The sequence below is a fragment of the Ostrinia furnacalis genome, unplaced genomic scaffold (genome assembly GCF_004193835.3).
Source record: "Ostrinia furnacalis isolate ACB-3 unplaced genomic scaffold, ASM419383v2 OfSCF0767, whole genome shotgun sequence".
NCBI classification, from domain to species: domain Eukaryota; kingdom Metazoa; phylum Arthropoda; class Insecta; order Lepidoptera; family Crambidae; genus Ostrinia; species Ostrinia furnacalis.
This window is the reverse complement of record NW_021131006.1, coordinates 13543-33328: the sequence shown is the minus strand read 5'-3', so window position 1 is coordinate 33328 and position 19786 is coordinate 13543. Positions and strand designations below refer to the sequence as shown.

Genomic DNA, 19786 nt, shown 5'->3' with positions numbered 1-19786 from the left:
CCAGTATAAAAAGAGCTATACGTGTAATGAAAAAAAGATTGCTGCATTGGGATAATACCTCTAAAAAGGGATTGGAAAAGAAGATGGATTATCTTTACTTAATAGATAAATAATTCCATCGTGCGATGCAATAAAGTGAATCTTTGCATGATTTACCTATTGTCGGTAAATCATGCAAAGATTCACTTTATTGCATTAGGACCGGCTGAAGTCATGGAATGGAAAGCTTACACTACGGAAGAAAAGATAGGCTACTTATACTTTTTAAGGAACAGAAAAACATACGTATGCGTGTTTATATGAAACAATAGGTAATATTATCAAACGGAAATGTATTACCTTTTGTTGAATTGAAGAATAACACTGAAATGGTACCATGTTTCTATCGCACTGTACGAGTAAAAAATTGATTGCTCAGCGTGCTTAACTGCTTACCTGCATTAATTTATTATTAAAGCGGTGTTGAAGCTACCTGATACTTATTCGACGTCAGTGTTTCAGATATTCTGCTAAATAGTACAATTATTATTATTAGGGTTTATTCCACTTTGTTCATCTGGGTGATATCACCTGGGTGAACAAAGTAGATTGTTAGTGTCCTCATTTCACCTCGGAACCATTTCACCCAGGCGAACAAAGTGGAAAAAAACATTATTGGGTATAGATAGATTAATGATAAAGTATTAAACAACAAATCATCAACTGAATTTTTCTTCGCATTCAATCAGTTGTAATTTTGTGTAGACAAATTGAAGTAAACACGAACGAAACACACAAGTATCGTTTGAGAATGCTAAACAAGGGACCTACCTACCTGCCTAGTGCTCTTTATGTACATACCTAGGTATTACTTATATTTAACAATCTTATCCTTCATTCAAGTTAGGAAGATTGATAAATCAGCAATTACGGCTTATTTTATTTATACACTGGTAGAAAATCGAACCATTATCATTTAAATGCAAAATCGTCTGAACCATGTTTACTTTAACTGGCCAATGTGAACACGGCTTTCTAATTTTACTTTACTTTGACCTAATTTGTCAAACGGCGTTGCTTAACTTGGACAAACTTTTTTTAACGCGAATGCACTATAGGTACTTAGTAACTAAATTAAGTAACGATTTATTATAAGTAGCCATCAAACATAAGGGAATCTCACCCAGAAAACAATACGAGGGATTCGTTTTAGCTACCTACTTGTGCCTGCTGTCCCGCTAAGCCGCTCTATTCGAGCTCGATCGCCAGTCAATCGGTGCCCATGGTCAACATCGAAGAAGAAGGCATTTCGTTATGGTACCGAAGAGATATTAGAGTACCTATGTGTTACCTTGTCTCAAAGATTTGCGATTCATATCCTTGCCATTTCAAGGAAGTCGTCGAACTATCCTTCGGTACCGGGTTGGCTTCGCTTCACCGCTGAGCAGGGGCAGACTGCTGCGGGGCTCCTCCCAAAAACGTTGTCCGAAGTTTCGAACGTCGCCATCCTTCAGCGAGGTGACAGCGTGAGCGACGGTGACAGATAGACCCGAAACTACGTATAGATAGATCGTGCCATCCAGTACCGAAGACGCGCTCCACCAACCACCACTTTTTGGTCGAGGGAAGCGCCAGGGTACGAGGAGTTTGATTCGAACAATCCGAGCGTCATTATTGTAGTGTGCGTGTGCACTCATGGATAATTTAACCATAATTTAGCGTATACCGATAACACTCAATCATTAGTGGAGGAATGGTAGGGCGCGTGTTCGTGGATGGCACGATCTATGTCACGGGGTACTGCAGGTGTTGGGTGCGTGTGCCGCAGGTGGCGCGCGATGCTGAGCGGCGGGGCCGCGCGCGCGCACCATGAGGAAGTTCATGCGCACGCGCGGCCGCTCGCCCGCGCCCGCGCCCGCGCCCGCCCCCGCCCACGCGCCGCACGCGCGGGCGCCCCACGCGCGGCCGCCCCACACGCTCCTCAACGGGCACGCCAACGGCCATGCCAGTGAGTATCTTATTCGTTTCAATAAGCTGCTGCTGCCAAATGATCTATTCCCCCTCGAGTCCCGTGAATCGAGACAAAATCGATTATATCAATTGTTACGCGAAAATAGATAATAATTGTCTCATGCGCTTAGGGTTTGATGGGATTATAGCCTGAAGTTGGAGGTTTTCCTTTTTTTATTCTCCTCAGTTTGACCTGTATGTTTATGTATTCCATATTATAATATTAGTAATCTGATAATAACATCTAAAAGGACCAATAGTTTAACGCTCTCTTGCCGTCTTTACAGACTTGTGATATGCGCGGCCGACCTTATTTTGAAAGATGATGACCTATTTCGATATAGAAATTAGTATTGTTTAAAAACATCTGTGTGTAAATAGTAGGTACATTAATATTTACAAATACTTTCAGAGATACATAATATATTGTCTGTTGATTAAATTGGCATTCCTATCTGCCCGTAAACGCTGCGTGAATCGACTCTACTCACGCGCGCCGTATCTCGCCCGGGACTTGGTATCTAATCTGCTTGAGCTAATGTGATGAGATGACTTCATCAAACTCTTTCGTCAATTTTACGATTTACTTCTAATTTAACCGCGTAGTAGTCTTCTTTACACGAGAATATTGGACGTTGAACAGGGATGTAATGTAGTTTCTTTAATGTTATTGCCAGCATTAATTGTTTTGGCTTGCATAAAAAATGGAACGGGACAATTTGTTCAGCAATACGGCACTGCATCTTTTTTTAATTTAGTTTGGCAATGCGAACTGCGGAGCACTCGAGCAGTGGAGTGCGACGTGGAGTAGCTACAGTCGAAATTCAAAAGCCTATTAACACACATTAGACGGCGATAAAGCCGGCCGGTAATGGCTCCTTCCATTCTCTGTTCCCACGGTCCGCGGAGGCTTTGTTCGTTTGAGCGATATGGAGCACTCGGCGCTCGCAGTGAAAGTGCCCGGAGCGCGAATGCACGCGCGCGCCACATCAGCTCCGCCGTTGCGATTGCACTACGGCCACTAGACCACTAAGGTCACCTCACCAGATTTAGGGTTACTGACTGAGGTAAAAGCCCTATAATGTCACTGTGTGTTATGATTAAGTATGACTACTGCGTCCTTTTTCCGTATTACTATTTATTACCTACTGAATTTAATAAAAGTAGATAACTAGGTTTTTGTGTAATTTGCTAAGCCAGAAAGTATTTTAAAGGTGCTGGCGCCGTGTACCCATTCCAAACGATAATGTTTGCCGTAAAAGTATGTAAGTGGTGTGCGTTATGGCCCCGTGCCGTGCCGCGCATTCCGGCGCGTCGCGCGTACCGTTGCCGCGGGCCTCCTGCGCCGTCGACGTCGTATATTCTCGTGATAATTGCCAGCCTTCCCACCTGACTGATTCTGCCATTGCACCTCGTTTTATGCGCGGCTATTCTAGACGACACGCTGCTCCTTGCGGCTCGGCTATCGTGCGAACGATCCGACTTGCATTGACGTCGCCCATTGTGGCAGCCGCCGGGCGACTAATTAGCGCCGGCGCGGGCGTGGCCTCGTGGGCGAGCGCAACTTGCCCGCTCGACAAGTGCAGCCACCCCTATCTGAATCTTCAACAAAGTAATAAAATTAAATAAACGCAGTCCGAACGATTTATGTTTAATATAAGATTTATAATGCTAATTAAAAACGAATTCAAATTTTAATAGCCATTTCGTTCGTTTCAACCGAATTATGTCCTCTGCTGGACAAAGGCCATTTACTTATTGATTTGTTCATTGATTTTATGAAATGACTCAAGCACAACTAACTGCTAATGTTAAAACAAATAATGTAACAGCTAAAATGGTTTTCAAGTTAACTGCAAATGGATGTCAAGAACATGACTGCGCGCGCGGTGCACAGGCTCACGGTCGCAGGGGTGCCACCGCACTACAGTTGCCCTTGAAAATGAGTTGAAATTCTCGCAAGCAGAAGAGAGTAGCAGCCCTTATAATGATTGCTTCTTCAAATGGTCAATAAATTTTCAAGATAAAGATTTGCGTTTGACTGTATCTATCTTGGCCAGCCAAGTTGATTTTCTCTAGAAACATTTAGCATGGCAAACCGGAAAAATCTACGCAAAAATATTCAACTAGCTTTAAAATCAAATGAAGTTACGTAAGCAAGGATACTGTACGAGTTGACGAGGTTCTATACGACATTCATTACTCCAAACTAGTAGGTAGTAAAATGTTTATCCATGTGGCAGACAGGCCCGGCGCGGGTGTCACAGCGACCTTGTTTTGGAACATCGCATAATACGTGTAAATACGCATTCAATACTATTGTGAAACGACCTCGGAACACATACGAGTAAAAATAATATTTATGTTGTCGATGTATTTTCAATAAATACAATTGGTGCCCAGGATTCGATGGTCGTTAGTTCAATCCTCATCGACCACTGCTCTACATAAGTGATGAACCTGAATATAATAGTAGGTACATACTTACTGGACGTCTAAATGGGTAAGACTAGCACATGTATACTTTTAGTTTCGCTGGTCGGTTATCTAGTTTTACCTGGTGGTTTTACCTAGCCTAGAGCTAGAGAAACATTTTCTCTAATCTGTGAACAGCTTTGTTGAAACTCGTCGCGTATGCACTGCCGGCCGTGCGCCTGACTCCGGGCTCGGCTCGCGGCCTCAGAGGCCACGCAGTCCAGTCACCGCCAATGTCGCCGCCTTCCGAACAAAGCGCAAACATTCGTCGCGGCCGCGGGTGGCTTCGCTCCGGCTCCGGTCCGTTGTCATCGGTTTCCCGCTGTTTTCACTTCTTTTCTGGGGTTCCTCATTAGTGTGGAAAAAACGTAAAAATTAAACCTGATACTATAATATGGTTTTTCAAATCATAGCTTTGATTGCCAGTTAGGACGAATGACTTAACCTGCATTACCTCTGGTCGTTTCCCATAAACTGTCATTAAGATAAAATGCTTGTCCGCAGACGGCGTCAACGGAAGCGCCCGCCGGGATGACCACTCCACGCTCTCCAGGTAAGCTTGCTTTTCTTTCTTTTTAAAGTGTTGTATTGTAGTAATAAGTAAGACGGTCGAGATGCTTTGACCTAAACTTCGGACATGTCCTAAGATATATCACACCCTCGACGACAGGTTTTGCTGAATCATGGATCCAATAAGATGAGAGTGCACCTTCGGGAGGTCAACGGTACGGAAGGCCCGGCCCGTCACGGTAGATCAATCACTCGTCTAATTAGCGATCGTTACCGGCGGCGGCGGCGCGGGCGGCAGTTTTTGCGGCGACGCCGGTGGAGCGCCGCCTGTGCCGCGCGGGCCGCGGCCGATGACCGCAGCAGCGACCTCGCGCAAGGGAGTGCTCCTACAATGCTAGTTGTCAATAACGACACAATCGCCTGCTGATATTTACATCCAATGCTCACCGTGGGAAAGGACATATGGATAATTTTGTATCTCCATCCATCTTTCCAGCGTTGGACAGTCGTTTGAAGGATAAAATGCCAGTGGTCGTGACGCGCTCTCGGCCGTCACGGCTTATACTGAGCGGATGCCATTTTGGTGTCTGTACCCTGTTGATTAGTTTTAGTTGTTATTTTCTTTTGTGAGGTACCTACTTTTTTGGTTTAAATTCTATTGTTTATGTTGGTTGTTGATCCCCGTCACGCAGTATAGTCACGTCACCTGATTGACCTGTAGCTCCTGTAAACCGAGGATGCGCGCTGTGATAAATTTTTATCGCGCCATTTTATTGATTTTACATTTTGTCGTCTAAAATCATCGATAAAATGTTATCACGGCGCGCATCCCAGCCCGGCCGGGGTAGCCAGCTGGGAGGCGGGTCTCGGAGAGTGCGCAGGTCGGGATCACGAGCCGCGTGCCCGCAGGTGCTGGGGCGCGGGCGCGGGCGCGGGCGGCGCGGAGGCGCTGTGGGAGGACCCCGAGTTCCCGGCGTCGTGGCGCGCCGTGGGCGACAAGCGCCGCGCGGCCGGCGTGCTGTGGCTGCGCCCGCATGTGAGTGCTGCCTTTACATTTAGTTGTAGGTACTTGAGACCAACCCAAGTGTCGAGCGACATACGTCTGGCATGATTCGGTCGGAGCGCTTAACGAGTCCTTGCGTAATAAATATGTAGAGTACAATCTGTCCTATTCGAGACCTGACCTGAACCACCCAACCGGACTCTAGTGATCTAGATACTGGACTCGGATGCTTGTTGTCAGTTTGCAGCTCGACTGCTGACTATTCAGGCACTATACATACATAAAGTCTAGAGAAAGGCGTGTTGAAGATTAAGTATGGTTTCGCACAAGAATTCATGTGGTATTTAGAAACAACTGTTAAAAGAGTTTCTTCCGCGCCGGCGCACGTCTCTATCGCAATAGTTCCCAGTATTGCAGAAAGAGCACACTTTCACGCCAGTACGCTTCTTAGAGAGCACCTCGGGACCGTTGTCGATCTAAAGAATACAACATTTGGTAATTAAATAGAGAGTTCGAGACACTGACCTAAGATGCTTTTATTAAAACACGGCAAGTGTTGTAGCAGTTCTCACACTATTTGGAGAACACAATGCAAAAAGAAAGCCTTGTGATAATCCATATAATGTCACATTGTAAAACATGCAGATGTGTAAAGTATGTATTACTGGTACTGAATAGTTCGTGTCGCGTCATGAATGCTCGCCACGAATTTTATTAGCCACTCTGCGGCTCGCGATCTTCAAAAAGAAAATTATATAACTAAATAGGTACAACACTGGTTTTGTTGCATAGTTTTGGAATAATGTTGGACCCGTACCATCATCATCATCAACAGCCCTTTACAGTCCACTGCTGGACTATGAGCCTCCTCCACTATAGTGGAGGGTTTTGCCATAATCCCCACGCTTGGCAGGCGGGTTGGAGATCGCAGTTTAAAAGATTGATGTTTTTCAGAGAGCGCTGCTGCCCGTTCTCTGTTTGATGTGTGGACCCTAAGTCGCCTCTTACGACACCCGCGGGAAGAGTAGGGGTTGGTGACAAATGTATTCTACTCTGCCGTCACCACACGGCATACCATCGCCAATAATATTTTATTTCGAGCGTCTCATCACTGGTTCAAACGGTGTCGCGACTTCGCGAGTTCAATAGTGCATTGAGCGGCGCGCAGGGCGCAGGTATTACCGAGTCATATCCAGCGGTGGGCATGGCATGCGCGTGCGACACTCGGCCTTATTATCAATCAGTCGGGGGCGGAGGCGGCGCGCAACGGGACCGCCCGCGCCCGCGCCGAGCTCTGACTCGTAATTTGCACGTCAGCGCCGATGAAGTTGCTTTTGAAGACACGCGGAATGCATGCACTAACATTTTATTGCAGTAAATATAGCATACTCGTATTAAGACTTTCATGACAATATAATCCATGACAAAATATTTCTGATTCCGAAAACAATCTTTTAAACATTTTTTTATACTTAAAAAGTGTACCGCAATCTGCTGACATTGCCTCCGACAGTAACGGCAAGGCGCAGCAATGCTGCAACAATTCGCTAACTGCACTTGACAACGAGACCTGCAGACTGACGTGTTAAGATTTATTACTGTCTACATAATTTGACGAACGCTAGAGAATCGGACTCACACAGACCGTTACAAATACCGTTCGGCTTTGAATAAGTTCTCGGAGTCAGGAAGCGGCGACGATGACGGCGCGCCGCGACGCCACTTACGAGGGCGAAGTCCCACCGGGACCACGCGCCATTACTTTACTACATTTTATTAATTAATTTGACGTGATTTTATTATTGTGTAAATAAAGCTACTGTGTATTTAATTATAACAATGAAAACGTAAATATGACATTCATGGAAATGTTATGAAGTTTGTTCACTCCATTTAACGAACTCCGAATCATCTTATTACTGTTATCTACGACGAATGTGCATCTTCACGAAACTCGATCGCGCATTTCTTCCGGTCTAGTTGTGCCTCCGACACACCGCGCCCGAAGCCAGCCGCGCGCGCAGCCGCGACTGTGACGAAAGAGATTCAATTATATCAGATATAATTACATCCCTTTCTACTTTACTAGTAATTATTAACCTACTCGTATATCCCAATGAACGGTCATTCGAGCGCGGCGCGGCACGCACTGACCGTCGACTGCGCGCCATACGCAGAATACGCACTCTACAATACAACTACTTATGTACAGCTTTTACAGCTATATGAAAGTACCATCATACAGTCATATTTGGTCGAGGTAGGAATTAATACAACGAAACCAATTCCACGCGTGACAAATTGATGATCATAACAATACTTATGAAACACAGTAATAATTAGTTAATAAAACAAAAGACATCAACGCGCGCGCTCTGCAACTGCAATGCCCGCGCGTACTAGCATACTAGCCAAAAACATTACTAAGTTGTAATAACCCTTTTACACGAAAAACAACAAACTGCGAGAAAAATCGTGTCAGTGCACTGTTTTTGTCGTTTCGTTTTATGACAACTCGCATCGTATTAACCGCTACTTTGTACTTCTCGTAAAATTCAGGAAGTGGAAACCGGTCTAGCTGTACGCAATTTATGCGTAGTACTTTCGATTTATGGGTGGAGCAGAAATTGATTAACTAAATTATCGTTTGATAAGTGATTGCAGCGCAGCGCTCGCCGCGTTGAATTTATGCGCTGGCCATTAGTATGGCTGCCTCGTCGGGACCCCGCCATCGCGCCAGTCAGCCACACGCACACGTAACATACATATTGTCCTGAATTAAAAACATATCATCAACTATAGATGTATTTACAAATTAAGTTTGAACCTTTCTTTCTAACATTATTTTCAAATAAAACGATTTCGAGTTAAGGCTTAATGTGATTTTTGTTTCGGTTTAGAATTCGATATCGTATTCACTGAATGTGCTAATAATAATAGTTACAACCCAGACTTATAAAAGTATGGAGAAAAGAACTAAGAAAATAATATCCTTGGACATTTTACACTGCGTCCATAACTCCATACCATACCCAAACTAAGCAAAGCTTGTAATATGGGTATGGACAAAAGGATATAAACATACATGTTTTGTTGTAAATTTGTATAAGTTACATCATATCATAGAACCTACTTACTTACGTCATACTCATACTGACTGATGCTCTATTATTGGATAGATGTTAGTACATAATTAATTAAAATAGATATGAAGTGAAAAAGTCAAAAATATACCTACTTACTATTACATGATGCTCTATTTGTTACAAATAAAATATTTTTGATTTGATTAGTCCCTGAAAGTGGTCAGCATTTGCCCTTGTTTGGCGCGTAGCCGCCTCGCCGCGCATACTAAGCGCGGGACCATTCGCGGAACCGCGCTGGCAATCATGCTCCTTTGCTGCCAATACTCTTTGTAATTCCATTCGAATACATCATATCACTATTGTGTATTCTGATGAACGCCGATTTACTAAGTGGGCGATACGTTATTTTAGTACAGGAACATTCGACGCGAGCTTTTAGCGCGTGCGTCCGGTTTTCTAAGGCCATCTTTATGATATTAAAATTTTACGCCAGCGTAAACTTTCTCTGCAACTTAAACTGATGGCTGGCATCGAGTCATGATGTGCTTTGCTACGGTCATGTCGCTTGATAATCTTGCATTTACAAGTAGGTGAAGTCGATTCGCTCGTACTAGGAACGCGCGCGACCGCGTGCCGCAACCGCAAGTAGAGTCGCGACGGCAAAAACTAGACACGACTAGCGTAACAGTCATACACTTGCACTGACTGACGTGTATATTCATGTGTTAATCGGTAAATCGATCATGAATGCATGTTTTGTCATATCGTATCGTCGTAATAAACTTTCTAATTGACACATGCAAACAATTTGTCGACCCCGGATAGGCGCGAGTACATCGCGAATGCACGCGCTTTCTGTCCAAACATTTAAACAAGGAGAGAGTGCATCCTGTTGGGAGCATACCGCCCCGCGCGGCCGCAGCGCTCGCTCGACGCGCGGAGATTTCCCCGAGCTGCTCGCGGCTGCTGAGCGCTCGCGGGGCTCGAGCGACCGCACTCGCTGGTCAAGGCGCCATCGCCTGCGCGATGCTAATACTATTCACATTGTATCAGTAATTCAATAATTCATAAACGATATCTTGGAATGGATTTCAACAAATACATGCAAATTCAGGCGTGCGCGGTAGTTAGATATTCACATTGTATTCAAATCGTATGTTTGTGTGCTTGCGGCTCCGTCCGATAAGTGTAGATTTTGGTTTGTTAGAGGAGAAATATTGTGGCTCGCTATAGAATGAAATACGGCAAATAAATAACCTACCTAATGTAGTTTTATAACAAATTATGTAAAATATAATTACTCTCGGACCTCCAAACCGCTGCTGGGAGAAGCGACGCTGCGGCTTCTTAAATATTCGCTGATTAAAAGTCACCGCCTTTCACAAGTCACGACTCGATCAAAATCCACTCAGGGATTACGATGCCACAGTCTGGCACACCGATGCGTATGTATACAAACTAACAGTACCCCAATTTTGGGTCGATGGAAAGTTTGCAGATGGCCAGTATCACGAATTCACGAACCATTTGGAAAGCAATCAGTGGCTGAAGGTATTGTCTGCGCAGGAGCTGTGCGCGCGGCCGACGTTCCTGCACGAGGCGGCGGTGGGCAGCGACGCCGGCTCCGAGCGCGCGCCCGCCGCCGCCGACCCCGCCGACCCCGCCGCCGACGACGACGACGAGCTGCTGGAGCCCGACCACGAGCTCGCCGCCAGGTGGGTCCGCCGCACCTCCTCGCAATCCGTGTAACGAATCCCATCGAGCCATCAATATAAGAATATGCTTGATTGACTTTATTCATCTGTCTATACTAATTAATATTTTTTAATGGGCCGCTTCAAAGATTGTATGTGACGCGTCCCTCGTATCATGAAAGCGGGGTTGCGCGGGCACTCATGCGTGGCTGTGGTCCTCCGCAGGTGGAGCGTGACGGTGGGCGAGCTGGGCGACGCGAGCGTGTGCGCGGCGAGCGCGGCGCTGGCGCGGACGCCGCGCCTGCTGGCCCGCGTGGCGCCGCCGCACTCCTTCCGCCGCCGCTACACCGGCGCCTTCAGGTTTCCATAGAGCTCCGTTTCCTTGTTTATCGAAATTATTCATATTTCATGTAAATAATAACTCGTTTCCTTGTAGTTGCGAGAGTTTTATGAGAGTTGCAAATGCTTCGCGAGAAACACGTCCGTTCTGACGAAAGCGAAATGTCATACATGCAAATAGATCACAGTCGGCGCGACGTCGGCCGCACGATGTCTCACGCGCGCGGCTCGAGGCTGCGGGTAATTTCGTTTCGTCGGAACAATAGGAAAATTAAGGTCAGCCTCGCCGCGGCCCGCACGACGCTGCAGCCTCGCGCAGACTTATGTTTTCTCAACATGCGTTTGGCGTATTTATGCTTTGACAGATATTTATCGCTCGTTGCAATACTGTGAACGACGAGCGTGAGTGGCGTGTCAGCTGAGTGCCTGCGAGCGGTTTAGCGCCCGTCACGTCAATTCAATGAGCCGTAAAACGGTCGCGATCGTTAAGTCGGTGTTTGTTTTATAGGGGATTACCTAATGTTTTATGTTAGTACAGTTCAAACATCCGACTCTTAATGTTAACTGTCAAAACATATATCTTTCTAATTTACAGCGAATACCTACTTAGAATGTCAGCTCGCTCTTATGTATACCAGATGCCGTGTGAAGTAGGATATAATTTTCATCAAACACCACACACTATGCGCACATAAGTTTACGGCTCCTCGCGACGCCGCAGTGCGCGGGTCGGCAACGCGTCCCAACCACCGCTCGTGCGCAGGTTCCAGTTCTGGGTGTTCGGGTCGTGGCGCGAGGTGCTGGTGGACGACCGCCTGCCCACGCGCGCCGGCCGCGCGCTCTACAGCCGCGGCGCGCTGCCCGGCGACTTCACGCTGCCGCTGCTCGAGAAGGCCTACGCCAAGTGAGTCCCGCGCCGCGCCGACGCGACCCTCGCGCGCGCTGACGAGGTAGCTCACTGTCGCCCCCCGCAGGCTGTACGGGTCGTACGCGGCGCTGCGCGGCGGCTGCCCGGCGCGCGCGCTGCAGGACCTGTCGGGCGGCGTGGTGCAGAGCTTCGTGCTGGCGCGGCAGGCGCGCGCGCTGACGCTGCGCGTGCTGCACTCGGCCGTGCCGCGCTCCACGCTGCTGCTGGCGGCGGGCGCGCGCGCGTGCCTGGTGACGGGGCTGGCGCGCGTGCGCGGCGCCGAGGGCGAGGCGGGCGCGCTGGTGCGGCTGCGCGCGCTGGGCGCCGGCGAGGGCGCGGGCGCGGCGGGCGCGCGGGCCGCGGACTACTGGCGCGCGCTGCCCGAGCGCGACCGCGAGCTGCTGCAGGAGCGCGCGGCGCCCGGCGAGTTCTGGTGAGCCCCGTGCTATTTTTTCTATTGTCGTTTCCCGATTCTGGCTTAAACGATACGTCTCGTCGACTTCGACTCGAAGTCTTGCGACGTCAGCCGCTGAACTTTTGATGACGTTGCGGTTTACGAAATTTGATGACATCATACTTTCGTTGGAAGTTAAGAAACTTAATATAAAGTTTCTAATTATAAAATAAATATACAGATAAAAAACTTTGACAAAACCGACTAGTGTGAGATTTATCACTTTTCCTACTATAAAAAAAGTAATAATACATTTCCGTCATTTCATTTCTGAGTTCCGTTCGTCGAACTAATTGAAATATCACTTTTAATATTTTTACGACAATCGAGAAATCAAAACACCGCTTGTTTATGCATCCCCGATAACTACTTCGAGTGGTAATAAAGGATATGTTGCGCAAGCGCACCGCGTCACCAGCGCGTCGCCGCCGGCTCGCCCGCGCCGGTTCCCACGCCGCGCCCGCGCCCGCGCCCGCGCTCCCAGTGCCATTCATCCGACGTGATTTCATTCACGATCACTAATTATTATGCAAATCATTTTACGTTACACATTTAAGAGCGTTTACGTCTAGCGTGGCATGTCAAGTTTAGGTAATTTCGATGCTATTTTTATTCACACTAAAATAATTGTGACTGTGTGCGTGTTCTCACGCTCTATAGTCAAACCAAAATACTTTGATCCATCATAGTAAAAGTGTGCCAGGCTGTCAAGTGACAGCTCAAGGAAACTATAAAATCTTCAAATCTTCCAACACCGACTCCATAATTTTAGTGTCCGACCGAATGTTCGGTTTCGGTTTCGTTTTCGGTTGAGTTTCGGTAAAAACACGAGTTTCGGTTTAGTTTCGTTTTCGGTGGCAAACTTGCCGAAACTACGACCGAAACCGAATGTGCATTCGGGAGTTTCCGCGCTGTTATCGGTCATGTTCGGCGCGTTGAATGAGGAATGAATTCGATCCCGATCAGAGCCAATGTCGTGATTCGCTCGCTTGTTTGATTGCTGTTAGTTTTGTTTTGTTGTGGTGGCGAATTTTCGAGTGATTTATTTTGAATTTGGTAAGTTTTGTCTCGTTTTATGTCGTTACAACAAGAGCGGGTAGTAAACATAAAAAAAATATTCAATGTGACTGATAAAAGTATAATCAAGTTTTATCTGTCACTTTATTTTATCGATTCGAAAAGGCGCTATATAAGTTCAATTTTAATGCAATTGAAAGAGAAAACAATAAAGACTGACTGATTATAATAACGTTTTCTTTATTTTTCCCTCAAAATATGAGCTTTGTAAGGAAGTTTCGGTTTCGGTTTCGGTTTCGGCCGAAACAGACACCGTTGCCGAAATTCGTTTTCGGTTTCGGTTTCGGTCGTAAAACTAGTTTCGGTCGGACACTACATAATTTTAATTATGGGATACATTAGTCCTAATAAATAATAAATACGTAAATTCTTTATCAAATAGTAAATTATCAAAGGTTTTTTACTATTTTGACAATATGTTATACAGCCTATGTTCAGCAGAAAAAAAATTGAATTTTAATGGTGAGAGATTTTTCAAATTGGTTCTATTCAAAACAAACTTTTCCTGTTAACTATTCTTTTTTTATCCGGAAAATGCATACCATTTCATACCCACCAGCTGCGGGGGCAGCTAGTGGGTTATGTGAGGTTCTTCCTACCAGAAGGTGGGTAGCCCCTACACCCACTAAAAACCTGACTGTTTCTGCCATGATCCATATGAGTGATTATGAGTGAACGCAGGACATCGCCATTGGCTGTTGCCTGTAGCATTCGTCCTTAGCCGCCACCAGACACCTCCATGTCTAGCGACCGAGGCCTGTTAGGAAGGGACAGTTGGAGACCATAAGCTGTCCTCTTGCGCCCAGGGTGTCGGCGGCGGATAACCGGAGTGTCAGCTGAGGCCTCTCGCTCCCCCTTTCCACTGCTTCTTTCTGTGAAAGAACACTTTCACAGAAAGTAAGCACACTATACCATAAGATTATGTCTCATAAGAATATATTTAATACTAATGTAGATATTGTTTCCGAAAGCGAGCGGGTTCATTGTTTCACTGTACGCTTCATGCGTTCTCTAGCAAAAGCTGAAAATCAGTGTTCTGCCCTTTTGAAGGTAGTGTGGATATTGTTAGGTATAAATATTATGTTCATATGTACCAATATACATATTACTCAAGATCTAGAATTGGTTAATACTAAGGTTTAGGACCGTGACGTATAACCCATAATTATAGGCATTTGCCTCTCTTTTATAGTTTAGTCAACAAACTACCGACCCGACCCCGTGGCATGTCACCATCAGGTTTAGTCAGGTGTCAACACAATAGGATCATAATACAATAGCACAATAGCACAATAGCACAAAATACAATACAATAGCACAATCAGCATAGTAATAGTAAATAAAGTATGTATACTTAACTTGGCTCAGCACCTCCACAAATATCCGCTTTAGACTGCCCATCAATGAGAAATTCCATCTATTTATACCCAAATTCTCCCTCCTTTTTTACTCAACTTCGATTGGTCGGCTTAAACGACCAATCAGAACAGTCTACCAATCAGAGCACAGGATTTTATAAATATTTTTATTCGGAAGCGGAAGTTGGAGTTTCTCATTTTACAATATATCAAAAACAGGGTTTTAATACTTCTTATATTTAGAATCACATATCTAAATTAAATTCTGAATTATTAAGAAACAACAAAACTTTCAATAAATTCTAATTTGCTAAATGGAAATCTGAATTCTAATCTGACAGTTAATATGGAGGCGGTGCAAATGTTCGGTGTCTGTAGTGTTTAACAAGTGAAATAGTGTATCAATTATGTTTACTATGGAATATTAATATAAATCAGGTATGTACATTATATATATTCTAACACAGGCATCAATTATTGTCTTAGTGCGCCGGCGGTAGCCAAAAGCTTAGGGGTGAGACGATTCAAGTGGCCATCAAATGACCACTGTCCAACTTACTACAATCCGAGGTACCTACCGCAAAGATTTTCCGACTGTTATATGTTGTGTATTATGTTCCCCCTACAACTAGGTGGGACCCTGCTGGCAGAGCATTCCTATTAACTATTCTGTAACCATCTATTTATGGCAAATAAATTATTAGTATTATTCCTCTTTATAATATTAGTATACATACGTAACTTGCTGTTCCAAATTTTCGTCATTCGTTTTCGTTTCATCGCTAAAAATAACTTAATTTTATTTTTCATTACGTCTGAAATAGAATTTGTTGTAAAAATAGACTGTAATGAAAAATAACAATAAAATATTTTAATTACCACGTGATCGCAAAATCTACCATCAAGATTTTGCGGATACACTATAAAAGTCCAGCTACCTGTCAAAGATCAACGTACGCGTGACACATGTCAGCAGAGCACCGAGCGACGTGACCTCACTCTGGAACGCCTCGAAGCGGACTGAATTTGAACGATTCGTGCGCGGCGATTTATAGTAGTTTTCAAATACTCATAGAAAAAAAATTACAACGAATTATTTTAAATTTCACAGTAAATATTTTAGATAAGATATTCTTCTATTATATTAAGCTATTTTTGTGTTGAATAAAGGAAGAATATTGGTGAAAAAATCACTTTGATTTTTGGGTATTTCACGTTCTTTTAATTTGTGATTTCTTATTGTAAAATGCTTAAATCTAAAAATTTTCTCAGATAACTATTTGCCCAAGGATCTATGCTATAGGATATAAATGTTTGTACTAAACTAATCGCAATATTTTCTCAATTAACTATTTAGACGACGAAATTGCCTAACTATTTATGCCTATAACATATTTGTAATATTACTGGTTATTGATTGTAACGAGTTGAAAAAGTACTGTTTTTGCGCTAAACGGCGTAAACGCTCTTAACGCAGTCCATGTTTTCCTCGATCGACCGCGAAAATAAATTGTTAAGTTATTTATTTATTTATTTATTTATTAGGTCTACCAACATTGTTACATTACAACATGTACACTTAAAAATTACAATTATGAACAAAGTTACAATGCAACAACAATTATAGGCTGACACAACATGCAATATAGATTCAATGCAGTTTGTTCCGAACCGTTCCATGCACACAAAAAAAAAACACTTAAGTAATCGTATCAATAATAGTAGAATTTTGATTTAGACATGACTTATCTTATAAGTAGGTACCTACTTACTTACTACAAATGCAAAATAAGTTTCATTTACTAAAAAAAAAAGAAACAAAAAACGGTTACCATAGCTCAATCTGACACAAACAGTTGAGACGCCACAAAGGAGTATAGTTTCCTTTTATACTGTGTTTGGGAGTAGTGCAGGAGATCACTTTCAGTGGCACCAGTTTAAGTTTGCCGTTCGATAATCGTGTCATCGACATAAACAAGTTTTTGATACTAGATACATACAGCCTACTGCGGTTATGACGCTATGTATGATTTAATGCTGGCTTTTGACTGGATTGAATCGTTCATCGTCTTGAATAAATAAATAAATAAAAGTAGGACGCATCCACTTGTCGGCAGCGGCGTAACAGTGAACTCGTGTGCGCAGGATGTCGTTCGCGGAGTTCGCGGGCGCCTTCAGCACGCTGGAGCTGGTGCACGTGGGGCCCGACGACTGGCTGCGCGAGCGCGCCCTGCACGCGCGCCGGCCCTGGCGCGCCGTGCTCGCGCGTCGCCGCTGGCGCGCCGGGTACAACGCCGGCGGCCCGCCCTCCTGCACCGGTGAGCCCCGCTCCCCGCCTCGCCCCGCCGGCCCGCCAGCCCGGCTCCCAGCTCACCGACGCGCGCGTGTTGCAGAGACCACGGGCACCAACCCGCAGTTCCACGTGGGCGTGGGGCGCGGCGGCGCCGGCGGCAAGTGCCACGTGGTGGTGTCGGTGACGCAGGCCTACGAGCCGCGCGCGCGCGCCCGCCTGCACGCCATCGGCTTCGCCGTGTACGAGCTGCCCGCCGCCGCGCCGCGCCGCCCGCTGGCGCAGCTGCACGCGCTGGTGAGTGGCTGAGTGCCCGCGCCGCCGCCGCCGCCGCCGGGGATGACGCGCGAGACTGACCGCTTGTCTGTCGCAGCGCGCGCTGGACGTGACGCACGAGTGCCGCGCGCGCGAGGTGGCCACGTTCTTCACGCTGCCGCCCGGCCACTACCTGCTGGTGCCGCACACGCGCCGCGCGCACACCGACGCCGCCTTCCTGCTGCGCATCCTCACCGACGACCACACCGACGTCTGGTGCGTGCCCGCCCGCCCCGCCCCCGTCCGCCCGCCCGCCCCCCGCTCACGCTCCGCTCGTGTTGCAGGGAAGTCAACGAGGACAACGTCATCGTGCGCGACATCTCCTCCGAGTTCTACGATGACGGCCAGCTGATACCCGTGAGTGACGAGACGGAAGTCCACGCGGACGGCCGGTACCCAGTGAACTCAAAGTGATCCCCGCATTTTTGTTGCAGGCGGACGTCAGAGCCTCCGTCGTGAAAATGCTCGGCAAACACGAGATCGATGAGGTGAGCGACGTCGAGCACCGGGCGGGCCGTGGGTGACGGGTGACGGGTGACGTGTGACGCGTGCGTGTGTCGTGCAGGTGGACGCGGCGGGGCTGCGCGCGGCGCTGCGGCGCGTGTGGCGCTGGTGCCTGCTGGCGCGGCCGTCGCTGGAGCTGTGCCGCGCGCTGGTGGCGCTGCGCGACGCGCGCATGAGCGGCCGCGTGCGCGCGCGCGAGCTGGGCCCGCTGCTGGCGCTGCTGGCGTGCTGGAAGCAGGCCTTCGTGCTGGCGGGCGCGCCGGGCGCGTGCGCGCGCGCCGCGTGCTCGGCCTACCGCCTGCGCGCGCTGCTGTGGGCCGCCGGCGTGACGGCGTCCAACAAGGTGCGTGGTGGTGGAGGCGAGGCGAGGGTCGCGTGTGGTCGAGGCCGCAGCTGAGGTCGGTTTGTGCGCAGGTGCTGGAGTGCCTGGTGCTGCGGTTCGCGCGCGGCACGCGGCTGACGGCCGAGGCCTACGTGATCGCGCTCGCCAGGCTCCACCTCGCGCACGGTATGATGCCCGTTTCGTTGAAAATATACCGATAAAATGATTCTTTTCTTTTCATGTTAACCGTACGGTGTGGTAAACTTATGTCGGCGAAGTGCGGACGGCTTCGTTCAGAAACATTTCACTTGTTTGTTTGCAGAGCGATACCGTGCCCTCGATACAAAGATGAAGTCCAATCCTCTCTCGTTGGAAGAGGTCAGTGCTGCGGGTGTTGCGTTTGCATTTTGCAATAATTTTATGAATTGTATTTTATATCAATTGTTATAATATTCTCAACTTTCCGTGTGTTTTGCAGATGATACTGATGACCATCTACTCGTGACGTTAAATCAAGAACCTTCGGCCGTTGTTGATAGCTGTATATTACTGTTGTTAATGAGTTGTTGACCCGTTGTCTGTTTGTATGATTTTATTTGCATGTGGCGCGACAGTCGCAGTCACTGTGTGGCGCGGCGAGGTCTGTGTTCTCGCTCAGTATTTATTAATGTTGTGTTAAGTAGTCATAAAACGTTTTATGTGCAGTAACCAAAGATTCTCTTCATTCCAAAACACCTGGAGTTTGCAGTACAAAACCGTATTTATATTTGTATTTAAAAAAGAGTTCTTTTCTTATTTATATTTTTTATTATTAAGATATTGCAATGTGATGTGATATAATGTTATCAGTACTTATACTTGTTTCATTGTTTGTTGTAATGACTCGTCTCGTTATATTTGTTATTACTTCATAATAATACAGTTATTACTATTCTACATTATAATTTGTGGTCCAATAAATATAATTATTAATATATTACAACTTCGTTGTGTATTGGTACCTAAATATGTAATTGATATCCAAAACTTTTTATTTCGGTGCTAATTTATCATAGATGAAATAAAGTCATTTTTAATGTGTTACATTATTCATTATTTAAAAACAGATAAAATATTTAAAGATTAAAATATTAATACCTACCCACAAGTTTTGCACTGGGCTAACCTCGCACATAACCTTGTTGTAGTCAGCAAGCGGTCAATGCCTAAGATAGTGATCACGACGTCATGAACACTATGTCATTGTGGTGGCTATGAAAAACTGTACCAAATATCCCCAATGGTTTATAAGATAGCAAAGCATATAAGGATACAATAAACAATATTTAAATTTTCATGATGACTCTATTCTATTACATTACAAAAGTTTACCATGGTCGTTTTGTTATATTTATTTTGTCATTGACTATTACTACCTTCCGTCCATTCCCGTTGCCCTCATCAATAATATTTATTTATCCCCC

At 46.0% G+C, this 19786-nt stretch overlaps 1 protein-coding gene across 1 annotated transcript; it reads left to right on the top strand.

The window, feature by feature from the left end:
• Window positions 1-1905: 1905 nt before the first annotated feature.
• Window positions 1906-19606, top strand: LOC114349986 (calpain-11; the record flags this gene model as incomplete). The annotated part of the gene is made up of 16 exons (XM_028300602.1): window positions 1906-1987; window positions 4969-5017; window positions 5884-6010; window positions 10630-10778; window positions 10983-11117; window positions 11860-12000; window positions 12071-12436; window positions 17038-17210; window positions 17286-17479; window positions 17556-17713; window positions 17782-17854; window positions 17932-17985; window positions 18063-18344; window positions 18416-18509; window positions 18646-18701; window positions 18802-19606. Coding segments are annotated over 16 exons (2160 nt in total), but the record flags the coding sequence as incomplete, so codon positions are not given.
• Between the last annotated feature and the right edge of the window lie 180 nt (window positions 19607-19786).